This window comes from Falco naumanni, chromosome 7, assembly GCF_017639655.2.
Source record: "Falco naumanni isolate bFalNau1 chromosome 7, bFalNau1.pat, whole genome shotgun sequence".
Taxonomy (NCBI): domain Eukaryota; kingdom Metazoa; phylum Chordata; class Aves; order Falconiformes; family Falconidae; genus Falco; species Falco naumanni.
Window position 1 is genome coordinate 54,822,489 of NC_054060.1, and position 20,328 is coordinate 54,842,816.

Below are 20,328 nucleotides of genomic sequence, written 5' to 3' on the forward strand. Positions count from 1 at the left end.
CCAACATGAAGAGCTACTACAGTTCAAGTAATAAGTGCAAATATTCAAGCAAATTATGAAATGTATATGCTGGGCAAAAATCATAATAATGAAGTAGCTACAGCAATAGCCAAATATCTGTCAAGGGAACAAATGTTGGTCTTGGACAGAGACTCTTATTGTGACCTAATTTTTATTACAATTAAGTAAAACCACAGCATTTTCAAATAATTTTTTAAATTAAGTAAGATACTGCTTACCTTTCTTATAAACTTCTCAGAGGCATTAAAAAAGTAATAACAAAATAATGCATTATTATATAAACATAATTATGTAAATATGTAATACTATGTGTTATAATATAACAATACATTATAACAATTTATATACACCAAGAGAAATCTGAAAGAGGAAAAGCACACCTATTGCCCAGAATAGTTTAAGCATGTACTAAGGATATCTACTTTCTAGGATTAACATTATCTTAAGCATTTACCAGATTCATTAAAGCAACTGCATTCAAATTTCAACAAAGCAGCTAGTAATTTTGAATATGAAAATTTATGACAAGACCAGGGAGAAGCAAAACTGGATTTTCCATATTTTTCCTTTAAAGAATGTAACGCACATCTTTTGAGCTCCTTTTGGTGACCAGAAAAAAAATAAATTCCAAGGGGAGAATCTTAACAAGAAAGTTACCTATGGAATAACAGACAATAAGCTTTATAGTTTCCAGGTCTGCCTCTCTCTCTGGTCAGCCCTTTTTCTGCATGTACCATATTATTTCCTAGTTATTTATAGATAACAGGTTATTACCTAGAGCATACAGTCTATTAAAAGTTTCAGTAAGCAATCATTGCACAGCCAGTCACAGATAGAGTTACACGTAGATTTCCTGAAAAAAACCAGATTCACTGTTGGGTAACAAATGCTTAAGTAATGCTTTGATGCATCTGATTTACAAATAGATAAAATTGAAAAACCTTTCAATATGGTGAATTGTTGCTCAATAATGAAAAGACTGCAGAATGAATAGCAATTTATAGTTCAAGAGAAAAATATTTAAAAATTATACTGTAGCCATTACTATCTTTAGAGAAATTCTGATTTTAAAGGTATTACTTCTGCATAGATGGATATGACATCCAAAAAAAATAGTCTCAAGCAAATAAAACACCCTTTTGATTCTCCTTTCTAGGATATTTTCTTAAATCATAAAATTCCCCTCCTCCCACATATTATTCTATTTAATTTTCTAGGATTGTACTAAAAAAGGAAGAAAACCCTAAAATGCATGCACAGTATATGAATCCCAGAAAGAAATTAAAAGATATCTCATAATGAAAAAAATCCAGCATAAATTTATAGTTGTCCAAAAAAATAAATTATAGTGAAACATTATCTTTAAGTAAATTTCTTTGTATAATACTGAGATTACTTGCATTTTTATATTTGGTTTCTTCCTCATTTTTCCTTTTACTTAATGTGACAGTCTTAACTCTGTGTGTAAGTACAATAAAAGAAAAATTACAACTCTAAATATGAGTTTTCCATTTCTACAAAAAATAATAATGAAAAGTGACAGAATACCTAGCTCTGCAGATTATTTGCATCATAATTAGTTGCCATTTAGTCTTATGAAATAATCAAAGCTATAGAGTTCTACCATGTTCTGTTTGTAAGAGAATAAAAATTCAATTCAATTAAATTCACCTGCAATTGGAGATTTAGACTCAAAGGAAACAAATTGAGCCCACCCAGGCTTTTGGACTATGCTGGGAAATCAATTAAAGCACAGCATCATAAAAGATAATAGTGAGATGATCTGATCAGGCAGCAAAAATCTCAGAGGTATGGTAAGCATCAATTCACTAAGGTTGCATGCCACAAATTCAAGAGTTTAGTCAGCTTTAGGAGACATACAGGTGACTACTACCAAATTTAACTCTAAGTGAGAGTGCAATGCAGAAGATTTTTATTTACAAAGTTTTGTCTTAATATTAATTTGTTAATAATACTTCACCCCATACATTAAAAAGTAATTTCCATTTTATTTTTCCAGATATCAGTTGTTCACTGAATAAAGGAAAACATTGATGGTGATGTCACATTTTATTTTAAAATTCCTAAACCTTATACACATGAAGATAACAGAGCAGTGGCCAACTGAATGGAGACCATAGGTCAATTTCATTTACAACATGAACTCTGCCTAAGTATATAGAACTAGACAGCTTATCTAAATTACTTACAAATGATTCACAGATGCAACAGCAAGTGTAACTTCTAAAACTTGCAGAAGTGTTAGTGTGTAGACGAGAGGTAGATCTGCCCCATCTCAACAACTAGCAATAAGGTTCAGCTTATCATTGAAAAGTGATCATTGTTTATAAGATCATTGAAAATACAGGCAAATCTGTCTCTAGGGTTTGGATTGGGCTTAATTTTTACTTATAACACCATCACCTTTACCAAACAAATAGCTTAGAAGTTGTCTGAAAAATACAGTTCTTTGTCAATGATGAATACTGTATAACAAAGTGCACAGGGTTTTTTTGGTGTCCTGATTGCTCCAGTGTAGAAGTCCTCTTTCAGTCATTCTTAGTGTATCTTAGATTTTAAGTGATAATTCAATTGAAACTATAGTTATGTGAAATGCAAGCATAATTTCAACATGTCACTTTACTGCAAAATCACTTTATACTGTAAGCATTCCAGTAAGTAAGCTTTTTCTAATATAGTCAAAAACCAAGAATCCAAAGAAGAGAATTTTGAAATTATTACTATCCAACAGTTCTTGCTCATTACCAGATATTAAATAACTTTAAATTATACCTAAACAGTTTAGTTACAAAACTACAAAGCAATATATTTTATTTTTCTATCTGAACTAAAATAGATTTAAATTTGTCACTTTTGTCATTGATAGGACTTAATTTCTAGCTGTTAATTTCATGTGAGGATATATCAAATTAAATCTGAATACCCGAAATACCTTCTTTGCTCAGTTAGAAGGAGATAAAATATTTACATGATGAGAAAACGATTTTGCTTTCCCCATTAGCAAATATCACTATAATACAGTAATGGTTTTATGGCAATGATTTACATTTCAGACAAAACCTATCTCATACACTCTTCTCAGGTTCATAAAAGTCAGACTCAGTTGGAGGGTTCTCTTGCTCCTTTTTCAGTATCCACTTCTGGATTAATAGTAAAAAATGATCTCTGAAGCTGATGTTGCGGGTTTTGTAAATATTTCAAAAGACTAACTACAGGTGCTCCACAATGCTAAAGAGAAACGAGTATGATTATAGTAGTGGAGCAATAACGTCCCAAGAAAACAGGAGAACTGAAGAATCTGCAATGACATGAGGCCTCCCCTAGAAAATCCTGAAGCAAGGAGAGAAATGAGAACAATCCATATTCAGAAATTTAATATTCTTTGATGTCAATTTACTTACCCCTTCACTAGCATTATCCCCTGTGTTGGCCAGCATTTCTTGAAGGGCTCTGACAGATAAGGACTGTTCAAGGACGAAATTACAGATGCAAAGGTCTGGAGGAACATACTATAAAAATAAATTAAATGGTGTAAGAACAGATCAGAGCAGGTGAAACAGGATGAAAAGCGTGTTTGAACACACATGTATTTTAATTTTAAAATCCATTCTTAATGTTTACTCATTTGTTTTTCAGATATATGCTACTTTCCTGTATGAAAATAATATAAATCTATTCTTCATAACTTGCCAGTGCAGTAACTTTACTTTTCCTAGAACTCTATTCCTCACTGTAAAAGAAAACATAGGTTCAAAAGCAAAAAGGTTTTATCTACGTATTATTGCTTTCCTATCTTTTAGAATTACACTGTGAACGTTGTATTTGTTCTCTAATGTAACTGACAAAACAGATGAGGAGGTGTATAATCTTACTTGACATATAAGGTTGATGGTCTGAACATATTTATAGCTGTCATCAAATGGCAAAGATTCTGAATCTTACAATATAAAAATATTAACTATTTTAGAATATCTTCTCAATTGTTTTATCAATATGTCTGCTAGTTTTGAAACACGAAACTTAACATTCACTTCAAGAACAGCAGACTGCTTTTTCAGTTTATGGGCATTGATGCGTCCAAAGAAAGATGCGTCCAAGAAAAAAGTCTCAAGGGGAATCATCAATGTATAGAAGTATGTGACTGGAAAGTATGAAGACAGAGCCTCCATGCAATGGCACCCAGTGAAAGGACAAGAGGAAACTGATACAACTTGTAATACAGGAAAGTCTATTTAAACATGAAGAAAAAAACCCTTTTTTACTCTCGAGCATGATAAACACTGGAACAGCTTCCCCAGAGAGGTTGTGGAGTCTCCATCCTTGGAGATATTCAAACCCTGACTGGAGAGCATCCTGAGCAATCTGCTCTGGCTGAACCTGCTCTGAGCAGAGGGGTTGGACTTGGTCTCCATAGGTCCTTTCCAACCTCAGCGAGTCTGTGATTTACAATACAGATTGTGGCTATGTATGAGCTTTAAAGTGGATATACCCATTTTTGCTTTTTTAAAGCAGTGTTAAAGGAGGGAATAAAATTATTGATACTGATGAATTTTAAGGTGGTGAAAAGGGAAACGATACAATTAAAGAGATTTCTAAACTTGCTCTGAAGTCTTTATAGCAAGCTAATCAAGTAGTCTTGGAAATCCCACTCTGTACTACAGACTAAGTATTTTTTGTGTGTGTGTTTTTAAATACATTTTGGAAAAGACTTTTAGGCCAAAGACTTGACATGGAAATAGCACACATTAGAGATGTATGTTATATATATTATTGAGGTAAAGTGAATTCTTGCATCTTTCTTACATGACTAATTGTAATAATAATTATAAATAGTATTTTACTGTATATTGCTACTATATTGTACATTACTATAAAATAATTATAAATAATAATTGTAAATAGTATGCAGTTCATAATTTCATTAACTGCAACAGAAATAAACTAAAACTTGTCATCACTCATCTTCACAAAGGGATACTATTTTTTTTTAGCATTCATCAACTGCATCTGCGTACACACACAGAAAACTGTTATAAACTCATACCATACATATATATGTTTGTGTGTGCATGTATGTAGGTAGCATTCATATACATGCACGCAGATTGTAACTGGAAGTTTAGTCTTTTAATTGGTTACTTCCAAGGCTTCTCATATAATCAGACACAGAAAATATAATTTCTCAGTGAAATGAGTTACAGATGAAACTACGTTAGAATTTGTTTCTCATATTTGTTAGTAAAGTCTAGAAAGACTTATTTAGAATATTTTATTGCTATGAACATAAAAATCTATATAATGTTAAGTAGTCTCTACTTCCCAATGGACCAGACAGGTAAACAAAACCTCTGAGTAATACTTCATCCATTACTTTGCTGCCTTTAATTGCACCTAGCAGTGGCAAAAAAGCCACATCATTATTGAAAAAAACACCAAAATTCAAACAAAGAAAAAAACCCAGATATTTTTCTGTTGTCATCCTGTGGCACTTTCAGATTATGCAGCATGCATTTTATTAAGACATTTTAAGTATGCATTAAACCAGGCTGTTATTGAAGTACATTTGAATTCAAAAAAGCACACAAAACAGAAACAATCTTTATAACAATTTTCTGCTTTCAATATGGAATTAAATACAGAAATTAAACTGGAATTTTATCTGGGAAAACATAACACAGCTAGCGATACAGTTTTAACCAGCACCAGAATACTGGCACTTAATCCCACTCCAAACTGAATATGGTATAATCATAAAATAAAAAGTGTGATCCAACACCTATAAACTGAACAAAAGAACTCCCATGTGTTTCACTGATCACTGGTCTTGTGCCACACAGGCTGCATTTTTAGTTGAAATTTGCTGCAGCCCTTACTTTGGTGCTGTATTAATGAAAGACACACCCTAAACCAATGTAGTCCTAGTCACAGTTTTTATAAAACATACATCTGAGGTTAACACAAATAATTTTTCACTTCTTATTCTTTTTCATAGCCTATGGAGCATTCAGCTTCATTTAAGAACACTGACACTGAGAATTATGAAATTAATGATTTTTCCACCCCTGATTTAGAGCAGCTAAGTCCTCTTTCAAACTTTCAGTGTTACACAATAAGCTAACATATGCATGCTATCACATACCTCATTTCTGCAGTTGGATGGCAGCAAACTATTTTTTAAATTCCACTGACCTGACAAAGGTAATTTATGTGGAGAGTACATGACCAAAGTAGCAACTGACCTCCTTAATTGATCTAGATTTATTTTTTTTTTAAAAAAAAAAGGAAGCAAAGTTTAAAAATTAACTTTTTTTCTGTCAAACCTCATTTGTTTTCTGGTCTTTTTGCAAATGATACTGTGTGTGACAGACTATTTTACACTTTTAATAATTACACAGATAAAAAAGGTTTAATAAAACCTTGACCATCTGCCAATATATGTGTTTTCCCCCCCCAGCTCTAAGCAATGTTGTATTTTAATGGAATCCCACCAAAAAAAGTGCCAGTAAGGGATGTTCAGTAAAACAAGAATACTGTGAGGTGAAAGCTACAGGTAGAGGATGGGGAAATATTCATGTCAGGAATCTTTATGCTGAAATGAAAACCAAAATGTGCTTAGGCACTAAGATAAGGATTTAGATACCTGCTGTAAAGTAACAATATGCATAGGTATTTATCCCCCTTCTGGCTATGGGAAGCTGAAATAAACATGCATAAGTAAGACATCATCAATTTCAAGAATCATCAATAAAGGAAAAAAAATCAAATATTTCATTTTAATGAAAAAAAGTATTTCATTTTATAGGCATTTAAAGATATGCCAAACAAACATTACTGTAAGTGAATTTGTGTAGCTAAGTAGACTGATAAAATATATCATAAAATAAAGCAGGAATTTAGAATAAATAGCTCTTCCAAGTCAGTGAGAGCTTTTAGGAGTTCTCCCAGCACATCTCCGCAGAGCTTTGTCCATGCATACAGAAAGTTAAACTAAAAGACAAATTTGATATGGGAAACCTACACAAATTTGCAAAGTAAATCCAAAGAAACAATTGACAGTTCCACCCTGACAGCTGCTCTTTTTATAAGAAAAAAAAATATCTTTATTTCTGAGATTATTTCCAAGCAGGTCTTTCATGCAGTTATCAGTTTTCCATCAGCACGCTCATCACACTTAATATACCTAATTTCTCTAAATCCAGTCTTCTGGATTCCTCCAAGCACTATCATAACATTAAATTCTTGCAGGTGATATGCTTATTGACCAGAGCTTTGCCCACAGCTTCTGGTCTGCACTGTAAAACCCACTGGCACAGGTCACTGATCTACATGGTTTACTTTTACCGGACCTGTAAGCTATTACATTCTGTCATTAGGACAGAAAGCGTACCTTAATTAGTTACAGTTTCCTTCAGGCATTTAAGTTTACTCGACAATTTTGCTACTGGAAGAGATGAGCTAGTATATTGCAATTACTTTCGAGGTGTGTTTTTCGGTGGCAGTGTGCGCGGCGCGCTGCTGGGGCTGAGGGGCTGCAGGGCGCTGGTGGGAGCTCTCTGGGAACCGCCAAAACGCAGCGGCGCGCGCGGAGGGCGGGAGCGGCCCCGCGCTGCCCACGGTGCAGGCGGGCGAGCCCCGGCACGTACAAAAGCAGACCCCGGCGAGAACCCCGCAGGGCGCCAGGAGGCGGATGCAGCCCCCCTCAGGGCTCGAGGAGGCGGGCTGCAGCTGCGGCCATTATTCCCCCAGAGGAAACCGAGCCACGGTTCCCACTCTGCCAAACGCCAGTGCCAGACGGCCTGGGGCAGCCTTGAAAGAGCTCCCCTTAAACAGCAGCTGTCCAGGTCACAGCCGCAGGGGGCCTGAGCCTGTCCTGGCTACCGGAGGGTGGCAGAGAGAGCACCTGTGTGAGGAGTGACCAGGGACGATCTGCCGAGAGCTGCAAGGGGAAGCAGAAAGGTTAAGGAGTGTCAGGGAGTGTGAGAGGGACACAGGCTGCTGGAGCTGCTCTCTGCCACCACTGAGGCAAACGCACCACACAGACATATCATAAAACTTGCCTGTCTGGTACGGCCCTCTGAGTGCTGCCCAATACTGGTCTTCAGAGTGGGCAATGACGAAGCCCAAACGACAAGTCGTCTGAGGGAAATCAAGAGAGACCTCAGAGCCTTGGGGGGGCTGGTTGAGGGATCAGGAACACAAGTGGTCTGTCCTGCTGGTTGAGGGAATGATGGGGCATGTAACCAGAAGATCACACAGATCAATACCGGGCTCTGGGTCTGGTGTCAACAGCTGAATTTAATTTTTTTTGATCAGGGGTCAGTTTACACAGCAGCAGGCCTGCTAACAACAGATGGGATTCACCTGTCTCAAAGGGGGGAAGGATCTTAGGTCAGGAGTTCACAGTGCTCATCGACAGAGCTTTGAACTAGATTAAAAGGGGGAAGGGAATAAAACCAATTTCGTTAGAGATGAGGATGGGGGTGGCATGCCGGGGTTGGAGGTGAGATTGATAGCACAGCTGAAGTGCATTTGTGCCAGTGCCCAAAGCATGGGCAACAAGCAGGAGGAGCTGGAAGCCAGCATGCAGCAGGAAGACTATGACATAGTCACCATCCCAGAAACACGGTGGGATAACTCGCATGACTGGAGTGCTGCAATGGATGGCTACAAACTCCTCAGAAGGGAGAGGCAGTGGCATAGCTCTGTATGTCGGTGGGTGTTCTGACTGCCTAGAGCTGAATGATGGTGACAGCAGGGTTGAGTGCTCATGGGTAAGAACCAGGGGAAAGGCCAACAAGGCCGATGTCCTGGTGGGAGTCTGTTACAGACCACCCAACCAGGATGAAGAGGCAGATGAAACATTCTAAAGCAGCTGGGAGAAGCATCAAGATCACTAGCCCTTGTTCTCATGGGGGACTTCAGCCTACTGGATGTCTGCTGGAAATACAACACAGTGGAGAGGAAACTGTCCAGGAGGTTCCTGGAGCGTGTGGAAGATAATGTCCTGACCCAGCTGGTCAGTGAGCCAGCCAGGGGAGATGCCCCGCTGTAGCTGCTGTTTACACACAGGGAAGGACTGGTGGGCAATGTGGTAGTTGGAGGGCATTTGGGGCATGGCAATCATGAGATGTCAGAGTTTTTGTTTCTCAGAGAAGCAAGGAAGGAGGTCAACAGAACCCTGGACTTCCAGAGGGCCAACTGTTTAAGAGCCTGGTTGACAGAGTGTCTTGGGAGATGATTCTGAAGGGCCAAGGGGTCCAGGAAGGCTGGACATTCTACAAGAAGGAAGTCTTGAAGGCGCAGGAGAAAGCTGGCTCCATGTGCTGAAAGGTGAGCCACTGGGGAGGAGATGAGCCTGGATGAGCAGAGAGTTTTGGCTGGAACGCGGCAGGGAAAAAGTAGAGTTTACAACCTCTGGAAGAAGGGGCAGGCAACGCTGGAGGACTATGAGGATGTCATGAGGTTAAGCAGGGAGAAGACTAGAGAAGCAAAAGCCCAGCTGGAACTGGGGCTGGCCACTACCGTAAAAGACCACAAAAAATGTTTTACAAATCCAATAGAAAGAAAAGGAGGGCCAAGGATAATCTTCATGCTTCATTGCATGCGGCAGGGAATGTTGCCACAAAGGATGAGGAAAAGGCTGAGGTACTTAATGCTTTCTTTGCCTCAGCCTTTAATAGCAAGACCGGTCCCTCTGGGTGCTCAGATCCTGAACTGGCAGGCAGGGATGAGGAGGAGCAGAATGAAGTCCCCACAGCCAGGAGGAAACAGTTGGGGACCTGCTGCTCCACTCAGACACACACAGAGGTCTCTGGGGCCAGGTGGGATCCACTGAAGGTACTGAGGGAGCTGGCAGATGAGCTTGCCAAGCCACTTTCCATCATTTATCAACAGTCCTGGCAAACTGGAGAGGTCCCAGCAGACTGGAGGTCACCCAGTGTAACACCCATCTACAAGAAGGGCGGAAAGGAGGATCTGGGGAGCTACAGGCCTGTCAGCCTGACCTCGGTGCTGGGGAAGGCTATGGAGCAGACCAGCCTGAGCACCATCACACAGCACATGCAGGACAACCATGGGATCAGGCCCAGCCAGCGTGGGTTTATGACAGACAGGTCCTGCTCAACAAACCTGATCTCCCTCTACAACAAGGTGACCCACCTAGTGGGTTAGGGAAAGGCTGTGCATGTTGTGTACCTGGACATCAGTAAACTCTTTGACACATTCCCACAGCATTCTCCTGGAGACACTGGCTGCTCATGGCCTGGATGGGTGCACTCTGCGCTGGGTTAAGAGCTGGCTGGACAGCTGAGCCCAAAGAGTGGTACTAAATGGAGGTACATCCAGCTGGCACCTACTCACAGGTGGTATTCCCCAGGGCTCAGTATTGGGGCCAGCTCTGTTTAACATCTTTATAAATGACCTGGACGAGGGGATTGAATGAACCCCCGCTCTCAACTTTCTGATTAATCAACACAGTTAGAAGCAACACTTAATGCTAGTAACTAACAGGTGACATTCCTTCTAAAGTTGTCAGGTATATCAAGGTATTTGAGTCTACAGCAGTATTAGGAATAAGTTTTTCAGTGAACTTAAACCTTAATAACAGTCTAGAGACCTGAAGATACAAAGTATTTCAGTTACAGGAATTATTTTAGATAGTTAAAGAATAGTGGGTTTTTACTGTTATCAGGTATGCCTCAAAGTATATTTAGAATCTGTAAGAAACCTCATGTTCCAGTCACAGAAAGAAGAGCATACAGAAGTGCATTTAGCATCACATAAAAGAAACTGTAATTAAATGTATTTGTGGATAAGTGGGTTAACATTCATTGATCAGCCAGGCCAGTTGAGAGTATCGACTTCTTACTTTAGCTTCTGATGTTGGTTCCAAAAAGCACAGGCGATTCCCAAGTCCCTCAGCTGCCAAGCAAAACTTCCTTTGTTCTTTGTGAATACTGGCAACACACTGAAGTACTACTTCATCATCCTGTCACAAAACAAAGTACGAGAAAAAAAGTAAATATTTGGAAGTTGCCTACAGATTATAACGCTAAGAAATCCTGAAACATGGAATGTTTAAAATGAACAGGTTCTATGCCTATAACTGATATCATGTACATACACACAGATTCTTTTGATGTGTACATGAACAGATGTTTATGTATAGATTTACATTCAAGACTATATCAAAGTGGCAATGACTACATACTGTCTCCAGGGCTTTCACAAATATTGTGTCCTGTTGCTTTAGCAGTGGATTGCTATGGTGCCATTAAAACCTCTAAGTACGCTGTAGCTTGGTTTTACTCAGACACGTCTGATGTTTACAACGAAAACCTGTTAGTGTGATTTTGCAAACAACAGTGACCTAAATTTAAACAAATTTATTTTGTTAGCACAGTAAGTCCTCTTAATGCGCTATCTTAACTTTTAAGCTCTTGTTTAATTTAAAAACGTCTGAGCACAACCAAAGATCCAAGAGGCATTTTTCAAGTGACAGTTCAAATAAGTCACAAGCACTTGCACTTCAAAAGACATATTACAAGAATAAGAACACTCTGGAAAATTACATGAAACAGCCCTAGTTTATTTACTCTCATTATTCTAAAAGCTCTTTTAAAATTTGTTACATACCGCAATGCCAAAGACACACTTACTTATGAAGTGCCAAGCCATTATTCACCTCTTAACATGTGCTACTAAAGCTGATATCAGCAAGCCAAAACAGATTATTTTTAGTGTTTCACTGTGAAAAAGCTATAAACAGAACTAAATATGATTTTATTTTCCACAACTTATCCACTAACCAAGAAAAACACAACTTGCAGACTAGCACACTGAAGAACTTCTTTTTATGCAGGCGTGTAACTGTTCACCAAAAGACACTGCCTTAGAAGTTTTTAGGGGGGTGGAAGCTGATTAAACAAGAGCGATATGATATGTCAGTGTCCCATCCAGCTATGAAATTATACTGGTGTCAATTATTATTGTCAAAGCAGATACACAACAGCCGCCTGTACTGAACTCAAGAGATCACTTGAACAATTACGTTCTAAAAGCAGCACTGCTTTTTCCAGTCCCCTTATGCAACTGCAATACTATGAGAGTAGCACAGCTACTGGCACTTGAAGCTGGGAGTGACAAAGTGATTTTCAAAGGAATTAAGTGACACACACTTTAAAATGGGAATTCTAAAGCAGATTTTTCACTTTTGTGATTTTGCAAGTGTGTGCAAGTTATATGGCTGGCTTTTAGGTTATACTTCAATGCCTACTTACTACTACTAAAATGGACAACTACTGTATTTCAGACTAGTCATCAGTTACAGACAAAGTTTTCCTTATCTAGCATTTTTAACAGTACTGAATGGGAATCCAAGAAATTTTTATAAACAATTCTAGGAAGTATAGTCAAGTAGAAGATAGACAAAATTAGCTAAATAATGCTGCAAAACCCCCAACTTTTTTACCCCAGCTGCCTCTGCTTCCATTTCTGTAAAATGTGCTCTGAAATTCTTAGCTTGCAAACTCATTAGTAAGAACATTTCTGCTTTTTAAACTTCAATTTAATAAGTTACAAAATATAACCAATAAAATTAAGCACTCATTACTATGTCCCTCTGTTCATGAATTCTTAAAAATTGGCATCAGAAGCTTATCTGTTTGGGGGGGTGGGAGGGTGGGAAATCAGAACATGTATAAGATAAACATAAGATAATTAAAACATTTTTCATCATCCAGTTCCTGTATCAGTCTTTGAACAGATATATCAGAGATTTGAAAAGAATAAAATATTAAAACATGGATTTATAAATATCAAGATTTAGAACAAAATTGAAATTTGCCACTTAGTTTACACTTATCAATGGATTACATTAAATTACTTCTACATAGCTGAAACTATATTTATTCTCCCTACTACATTAAAGTATTCGTCATTCCACAGAGGCATATCCATAGTATCTATTGTAATTTGTCGTTTTCTAGATAATAAAATTATGCCTTCAGACAACATACATAAAACCTCACTTAAAATGAGAATTACTCTAATAAATGCACTATTCTCTCTTTAAATACATATACATAAAAGGGTGAGAGTTTCTAGCATAATGAAATTAATATTTTTCTAGAATTCAAAAAATAAGCATTTCTTTTTAGAATTTACACTGATGTCACAAAGTATGAATCATTAAACAGTGCAACAAAACATGAATACTGATGTCTTAAGTAAGGACTGTAGGCAGCATCCAACATCGATATTTTACATTATTCCTCTAGATTTTCAATGTATCCTTTCATTTGTGCTACAACATTTAAAAAACCATGTATTTGCTACATAGAATGAACAACACAGAGTGTCTAAAAAGTGGCAATAATAGTGCATTTCAGAATGTTTTGGAGCAGAGTTTTAAAGAGTTCAGGTGCAGGTGGCCTGAGCATAAGGAATTAGTGGAATCTATATAATCTGCAAATAAGACAATGACTTGCTGTTAAAATGACTCAGTATTATAGCATACACTGAAGTAACATCATTCCAGCTCAGGTCTGAAATTGCTTTTCTGGCCTGAAGACACTAATAGAAATGAGTTTTATGGCGTTGTTATCCTATTATAATACCAGGATCTGACTTATCATGTCTGAGCCAATAATTTTAAACGTAAAGCTGGATTGCTATTTTTTTCCCCTCATGTCTGTAATTTCACATTTAGCCTGAATTTCATCTACCATTTTACTGCAGTTAATTTCAGAAGGTCCTTCTAGAGTGCTTCACAGCTTGCTTACATCCTTGCTACCTGTAATAACTTCCTACCCTTAATAACTTCCTACCATGAGTGCTCTACCTACTTACTCCTTTTCCTACGTCCTCTCCCTCTCTCTTCCTCACCCCCCACCCTTGCCCCACAAGCAGCATCAAACACATTGATTTGTTGTGGAGTATTCATCTTTGGAGACCTCAAAACCCAACTTGACAATGTCATAAGTAACCTGTTCCAGAGATCCCTTCCAACATTAGTGACTCTATATAACTTAAACCCCACAACTAATTAGGGCCATAATAAACACTGTTTAAAACTACATAAGAGGCTGCTCCAAAATGGAAGATAATATTATGTTTCCCATGAGTAACAGACAGAACTAGTAATATAAAACTTAAACTGCAGCAAGATTCAGACTGGGTATCAGAATAAAAATTCCTTCTTTCCCATTGATAAGGATAACAAGGCACCAAAATCGGTTAGGTTGCAGAACCTGTATCAACTGTCTTTTAAAAACAGTTCATGTTAACATCTGTGGGTATGCTGTTGCATGGGTATAGTCAGTCTTTTCTTTGGCAAGGGAATATATGTGCCATGTGATCTCTTAAAGCTCTGTTTTTTCAAGAGCCCATAATTGACACATAATCTTTCATAGCTGCTGTATGCTAGAACGTGATTTATAATATAGAGTATCCACAGCTTAACTCTGCAACAGACCCTCATGCTGGGTTGATCCTGACTCATGTGGCCCCCCCTTTCTACATATGTATTTTATTTACATATCACCATTTTTATCTTGTCTCATGAGAAAGACTGCAGAACCTGAAGGAAGACATTAGAATAGGAAATATACTTTATTATTCTCTCTTCTCCCTAGCTTATTTGGAATATGTTTTATTTATGATTTTATTCCCACAATACTTGAGCACACAAGAAATGAGGCACTAAATTTCCTGCTTTATTTCCTGATTGGTGCTCATGTTCTCTATCCACCAACATTTGACAACTGTATTATAAATCAGATTACAATAAATATTCTCAAAAAGATTACCACTACATCTCACAGTTAGCTTCTCTACCAAATGTACTGCCAGTCAGGATGCTAACAAAGCAGAAATGACCCTGATTTCACACTGCTGAATTCTGGAGAACATACATCCTGATTTTATTTACTTTATCATAAAACATGCATACAGAACTAAAGTTTTGACTTTGAAACTTTGTGCATGCTGATGTTTGAATAATCTGGATAACAGAAGCCCTTTTTTAGTCTTTATTTATTATTCATAGTGTAGTTCTCCCAGCAAAACAGCCCTAATCTGATAGCGACTTTTCTTTGAAAAGAAAAAAACGAGACAAAGACTGGGAAAATAAATCAAGACAAGCGTTCATTTCAACAGGGGAATGAGATGCAACACCACAATTAAAGTAAAATCAATATACATTGAAGAACAATGGGTGTTTATAGAGAAATTCCGTGACAAAACATTTGCTGATCCACGTGCAAATATTTTGTACTTCCTCTTTTGCAATTCTATTTCTGATTATAGATTTCAAGATCTGTCAGGCAAAATATATACTTTTTGCCCAGCACATTTCACCTATACTAAAAGGCTATCTAACAAGGTATAACTATGACTAAAAATAACACATACTTCCAAAAAGGTTTAGTATGACCCTAAAACGTTGGGAAAACAGAAATTGAGTCTAATTCTATTCTCATGTATGGTACTGTAAACTATGTAAAACTCTTAAATCAGTAGAGCAACAAACGATAAATTCATGTAAGCGATCAGATTTTTTTTCTTCTAGAACCCATATGGCAAATTCACTTGAATATAGGAAATAATTTTTTAAAAATATATGAACAATGCCCTTATAATTATATAAAAGGAAGATCATATATACTGACTGTATCTGATAAGCTATATCATCATCATGGATAATACACCAGCTTTAATAAAAATTGTAGGTTAGACCTCAAACTTCTAAATAGTGTTTCACAGGGAGCAACTCTTAAATGACCAGACAACAGTGAAAAGCATAGAATTAAATTGAGTAGTTAAAGTACTTTCACTTTGCCATAGTTGAATTTTGCGTGTTCTGAAATAAGGCTAGCAACGTCTATGAAACTCTGACACACATATCCTGGGATTGCTACTTTAAAGAAGAAAAATGAAGAAAGATGACTCAAGTTAGCAAGTTGATGAAGCATATACCAAGACTTCCTAAATACTAGTATATAAAAAAAAAAAATAGTTACTTATGTGTTTCTGTTGAATAAATGATCCATTTTTTGAAATTAAAAAGTCCATAATTTACATAGCTTCCAACTTCTTAATGAATAGTCAATCATTCCACTCATTCTAAAACAGAAGATTCATACAATGGTACTTGAAAAATTTCCACTACTTCCACATTTGAAAAGAACATAACTTTTCAAACCTAGATTCTCATACATTTCTATTAGAATTTCTTACTTCAGCAATTATTATTGCAACACTTGATAAACCCAGATTTGTATACTTTCTCTCTTGTACATTGTGAAAAATTAATTTCCATAAAACTGCTACAGAAAACAGTTCTGGTATGGCTTTTTACTTTTCTGCTTCAGATGAAGGATGTGGAAAATTCTGGCTGTTGAATTTATTATTTACCAAGACAACACAGTCCTAACTGTTTAGGATTCCTGATTAATTAGTTCATAAAAGTGAAAGGCTTCTTTGATCAAATTTTACCTTCATTGTTTTGGTTTTGAGGCTACAATCCAGAAAAATAACAAAGTATTTGCTTGCCATCTAGCAAAAGCAGTTCAGTTTGTTTAGGTTCCTGTACCAAGAAAACTGTGTAATTTTCCTGTAATTAATAACAATACCTTGGCAATTATGTACCCCATGTCCATGCAGAAGTTATATTCAAAGAAAAGTACATATCTGTATCAGAAATCTTACTGCAAGGTCACATCACTTTTCCTTTGCCAAATCTGCCTGAGGTGTGACTCTCAACAAAAAATTCCTTGGAGGAAATATACAAAATCTCTGCTGTGTTTATTTATCTATATATTTATTTATTATGCAAAGGGAAATTCCATTCTTAATAAACAAAAACATTGTGCATTGTAACATTATGAATGATATGCTGTATACAGTCAACTAATTGAAGTTTTGGATATTGTTTCTGCTGAAAGAGCAGATTACTTGAAAAACAATTGTGTATTACAAATTAGTATTACAAAACTAATGTACGATAGAATTTTTTTGCTTTGCCTAGTTTTTATCAACTTAAAATAATCTTTTTTTTTTGAGTAATCATAAAAAAAAAACCAGGAAACCAAGTCAAACCTCAAAAAAGGTTTTTAAGCCTCAAAACCCAAACCCAAAACAGACACACAAAACAAACAATAAAATAACCACACCCTACTAACTAAGCTTACAGACTTAGCCATAGTTACTGTAAATGCAACATATTGATGAAGTACAGTATTTCCTTACCAATGACTCCACATTGATCAGCAGTCTCCAAAAAAGACTACAGATGCCCCTGTTATCCTGAGATTCACTGAATGGTAATTAGCTACTAAAAGAAGCTTTCCTTTACCAAGCACATGGGAAAAGGTACGTTACTGAAACAGTTATGTTAAGGAGCAGGTCTGCCCACTTGGAAATGGAGTAGGTGATCTGAACCTTCTCCTTGGAAATAATCTAAGAATGTACATAGGGAAAGAAAGTTCATTATGTCTTCCAGGACAGATTCTTTTGTATATTCTTCTATTCTCTTTCCTTCTTCAGGTCAAAATGAAGATAAGTCCTCTGGTTCATTGACAAGTCAAGTCTCTTCTTTTTTTCTCTTGCCTCTTTCCTCCTCAGAGAGGAATACTAAACTTTCAAACTCCAATGTGATTTACAGATACATTGTCAAGTAATGGAAGACCAAGTTTACTCTAAATTTGTCTTCTCGTGTGTGTGTACTTGGGGGTGGGTTGTTTGTGTTTTGAAGTGATAATATCACTTGACCTGATACCTAGCTTTTAAATCAGGGTTGCCACTTTTTTGTGCCTTAATACAGCTTATATAGGCCGAATTTAAACTGAATAGAAACATTTACAAGTTCAAGACAGTACAGTAAAAAAAGATGGGGAGAAAGAGATTTTGTATGAACTCTGTTTCCTATGAAAATTAAGAGACAAACTACATAAAGGAATCTCAGTTCAATTAATATTAAAACACTAAGTAACTCCTCAGGAAAACGGAACATGAAATAAGACAAATAATGAAGAAGATGAATGTAAAGTGTCCTCCTTGTCTCAGTCACTAGCAGACCCTTTCCTGCCTCATTCGTATTGCTAAAACAAAACACTATTTTAAGTAAATTAATTCAAGTAACATGAACTTTAATCCCTTACTTATTCATAAAAATAGAAAGAAACAGAACAAGGAAACAATATGTAATACATATGATCCTTACTGAAGCTGTGTGAACATTTAAAAAGTTCTGAAATTTGAATAACTGTTTTTTAACCTTATGTTTGGACATACTTAATTGTCCTAATTTAAGTGTTCTTACAGGTAATTTTGTATTTCTATTCAACTTCGAAGGCTTTATAACAGGTACTCATACTGCCATATTTTATTCAGTATTTCCGTGTGTAAGAGTTTTAGTCATATTGCCAGGCGGTAGGGGCAAAAATCCAAACTGCTTATCAAAAAATACATAATCAATAATAACAATAATGGAAAAAAATCAAAACCACCTCTAAACTGCAAAGAAAGATAATCAAATTATCAAGATATATTAAATTGATTACCAATTTAAACAAAAAAAATTCTACATTGCAAAACATGAAACATTTATATTGGGTTTTGTCTCACATACATGCCAGTAAAGCAGATGTTTCCTGTTTACAAAACTCCCAATTTTGTCTCACAGAAGTTGCATTCTGCCATTCTGTAAAAAGGACATGACTCTGCTGTACATCTCGAGAGCACTTTTTTCCCCACACAATCCTCTTACAATATTGAAGATCCAATTTGTCAAGAAAATCTAATTTACTGACTGCATAAATTAATATTAGGATATTGTTTACTAAAGCATGCATCCAAGCACGAAAGTTTGATATCAGAGTAAGCTTATGAACCAAGAAACGTTCATAACTGATTCAAGTTATGTTTTTCATTCCTGTAATTAAAAAAGTTTGTACAGCTCTTCTGCAATATGATAAAGTTTATTTTATGACTTCCACATATGAGTGCATACTACACAAATATTTTGGTCCCAAAATACAGGCATCAGTCATGCAATTGAATTAGGAGGAAGTCACATGAATATATCATCTTAGGCTTTCCTTTGCTTTCAATGTCTATAAATAAATCTTCTGGCAAGGAGTATGTGTTAATTTCTAAAACAAAAGTGCACTTAGACACAACTGTCATGTTATAAATCATCACAAAAACCACAAACAAATGAAGGAAGCCAATATCCAGAGAAGATCTTAAATTAGTGGTGGTGGAGAGGAGGTAGATTCTCAGCTCATTTACTTTACTTCCATGGAATGTTATCAGTTATTTTTAACATCTTTTTAAAAATTAAAAGCCTTTATTTGTTCAGTAGTAACATACCAAGGCCTTTCTTCCCTCAGTAAGTATATGGATTTCTCCCAATGAACACAGCCAGTTCGCTGCAAAATGGATCCTTACGATGACAGCAGAGTTATTTGATGGATATTCACACACCACCATCTGACAGTTCTCAGAAGATTTTAAAAATAGAGTTGGGGTTTCCGTTGTCAGTCTACTCCTTCAGCAGTGGTTGGATCAAAGCCTAACCTCATCTCTGGAACATACTCCCATATCTTATATCAGGTCATCAGCAACACAGAATAAGCATATCATTAGACAGCAATAAAATGTAGTCAGTCCTTTCCACAAAAACTAATATTTCCAAATGAAGAATTGCTTCAGAAAGTAAAGGATTTTGCTGCTTTTTTCAATACAACTTCCAGGTTTTAGACTGGCTTTGAAACATTTACATAGTTTGCTGTCTTTTGTATCACAGCTTTCCCTACCTCTCCCCTCACCGGTTCTTCATGGAAACGAGATAGCACAAGGCAGTGACTACAAACGAACAATCGCACCAAACACTAAGATCAAATGTAACATCAAAAATATTTATTTACTATCTGTCATAAAAGCTGAGTACTAAATACTCTTTAAAATCACTTCCTGTGATTTCAAATTGTAAGGCAGGATAAATAGAAGCCTTCTTAACAGAGTTGGGGTGAATTAGCCATGCAGACCAGCTTGATGCAAATTAGTGGCAAGATAAGTATGTCCTCTCCTATCAGGCTGAGTCCTGTATTGTTTTAAGAAATGAAGTGACTTTAAGTACACACATTAATTCTCAGAATGGCAGATTGACTAAAAGCATCAAAATATATTCTGTGCTGATCAAGGAAGTGGAATCAGCTAAGGAAAGTGTATTGTGCATTGCCTACTGAGTGGACCTGGTAGAGTGGGTCCCAAGGATGACCATGG

General features: G+C 36.5%; 1 protein-coding gene across 1 annotated transcript in view; it reads right to left on the reverse strand.

The window, feature by feature from the left end:
- RYR3 (ryanodine receptor 3) overlaps nucleotides 1-20,328 on the reverse strand; it is a 234,903-nt gene that overhangs the window by 175,024 nt on the left and 39,551 nt on the right. Inside the window, exons 2-4 of the mRNA XM_040601263.1 lie at nucleotides 10,910-11,029; nucleotides 3,444-3,551; nucleotides 240-251 (exon numbers count right to left, since the gene is read on the reverse strand). Of these exons, the coding sequence (XP_040457197.1) occupies nucleotides 240-251; nucleotides 3,444-3,551; nucleotides 10,910-11,029 (240 nt within the window). The remainder of the gene's footprint in view (nucleotides 1-239; nucleotides 252-3,443; nucleotides 3,552-10,909; nucleotides 11,030-20,328) is intronic.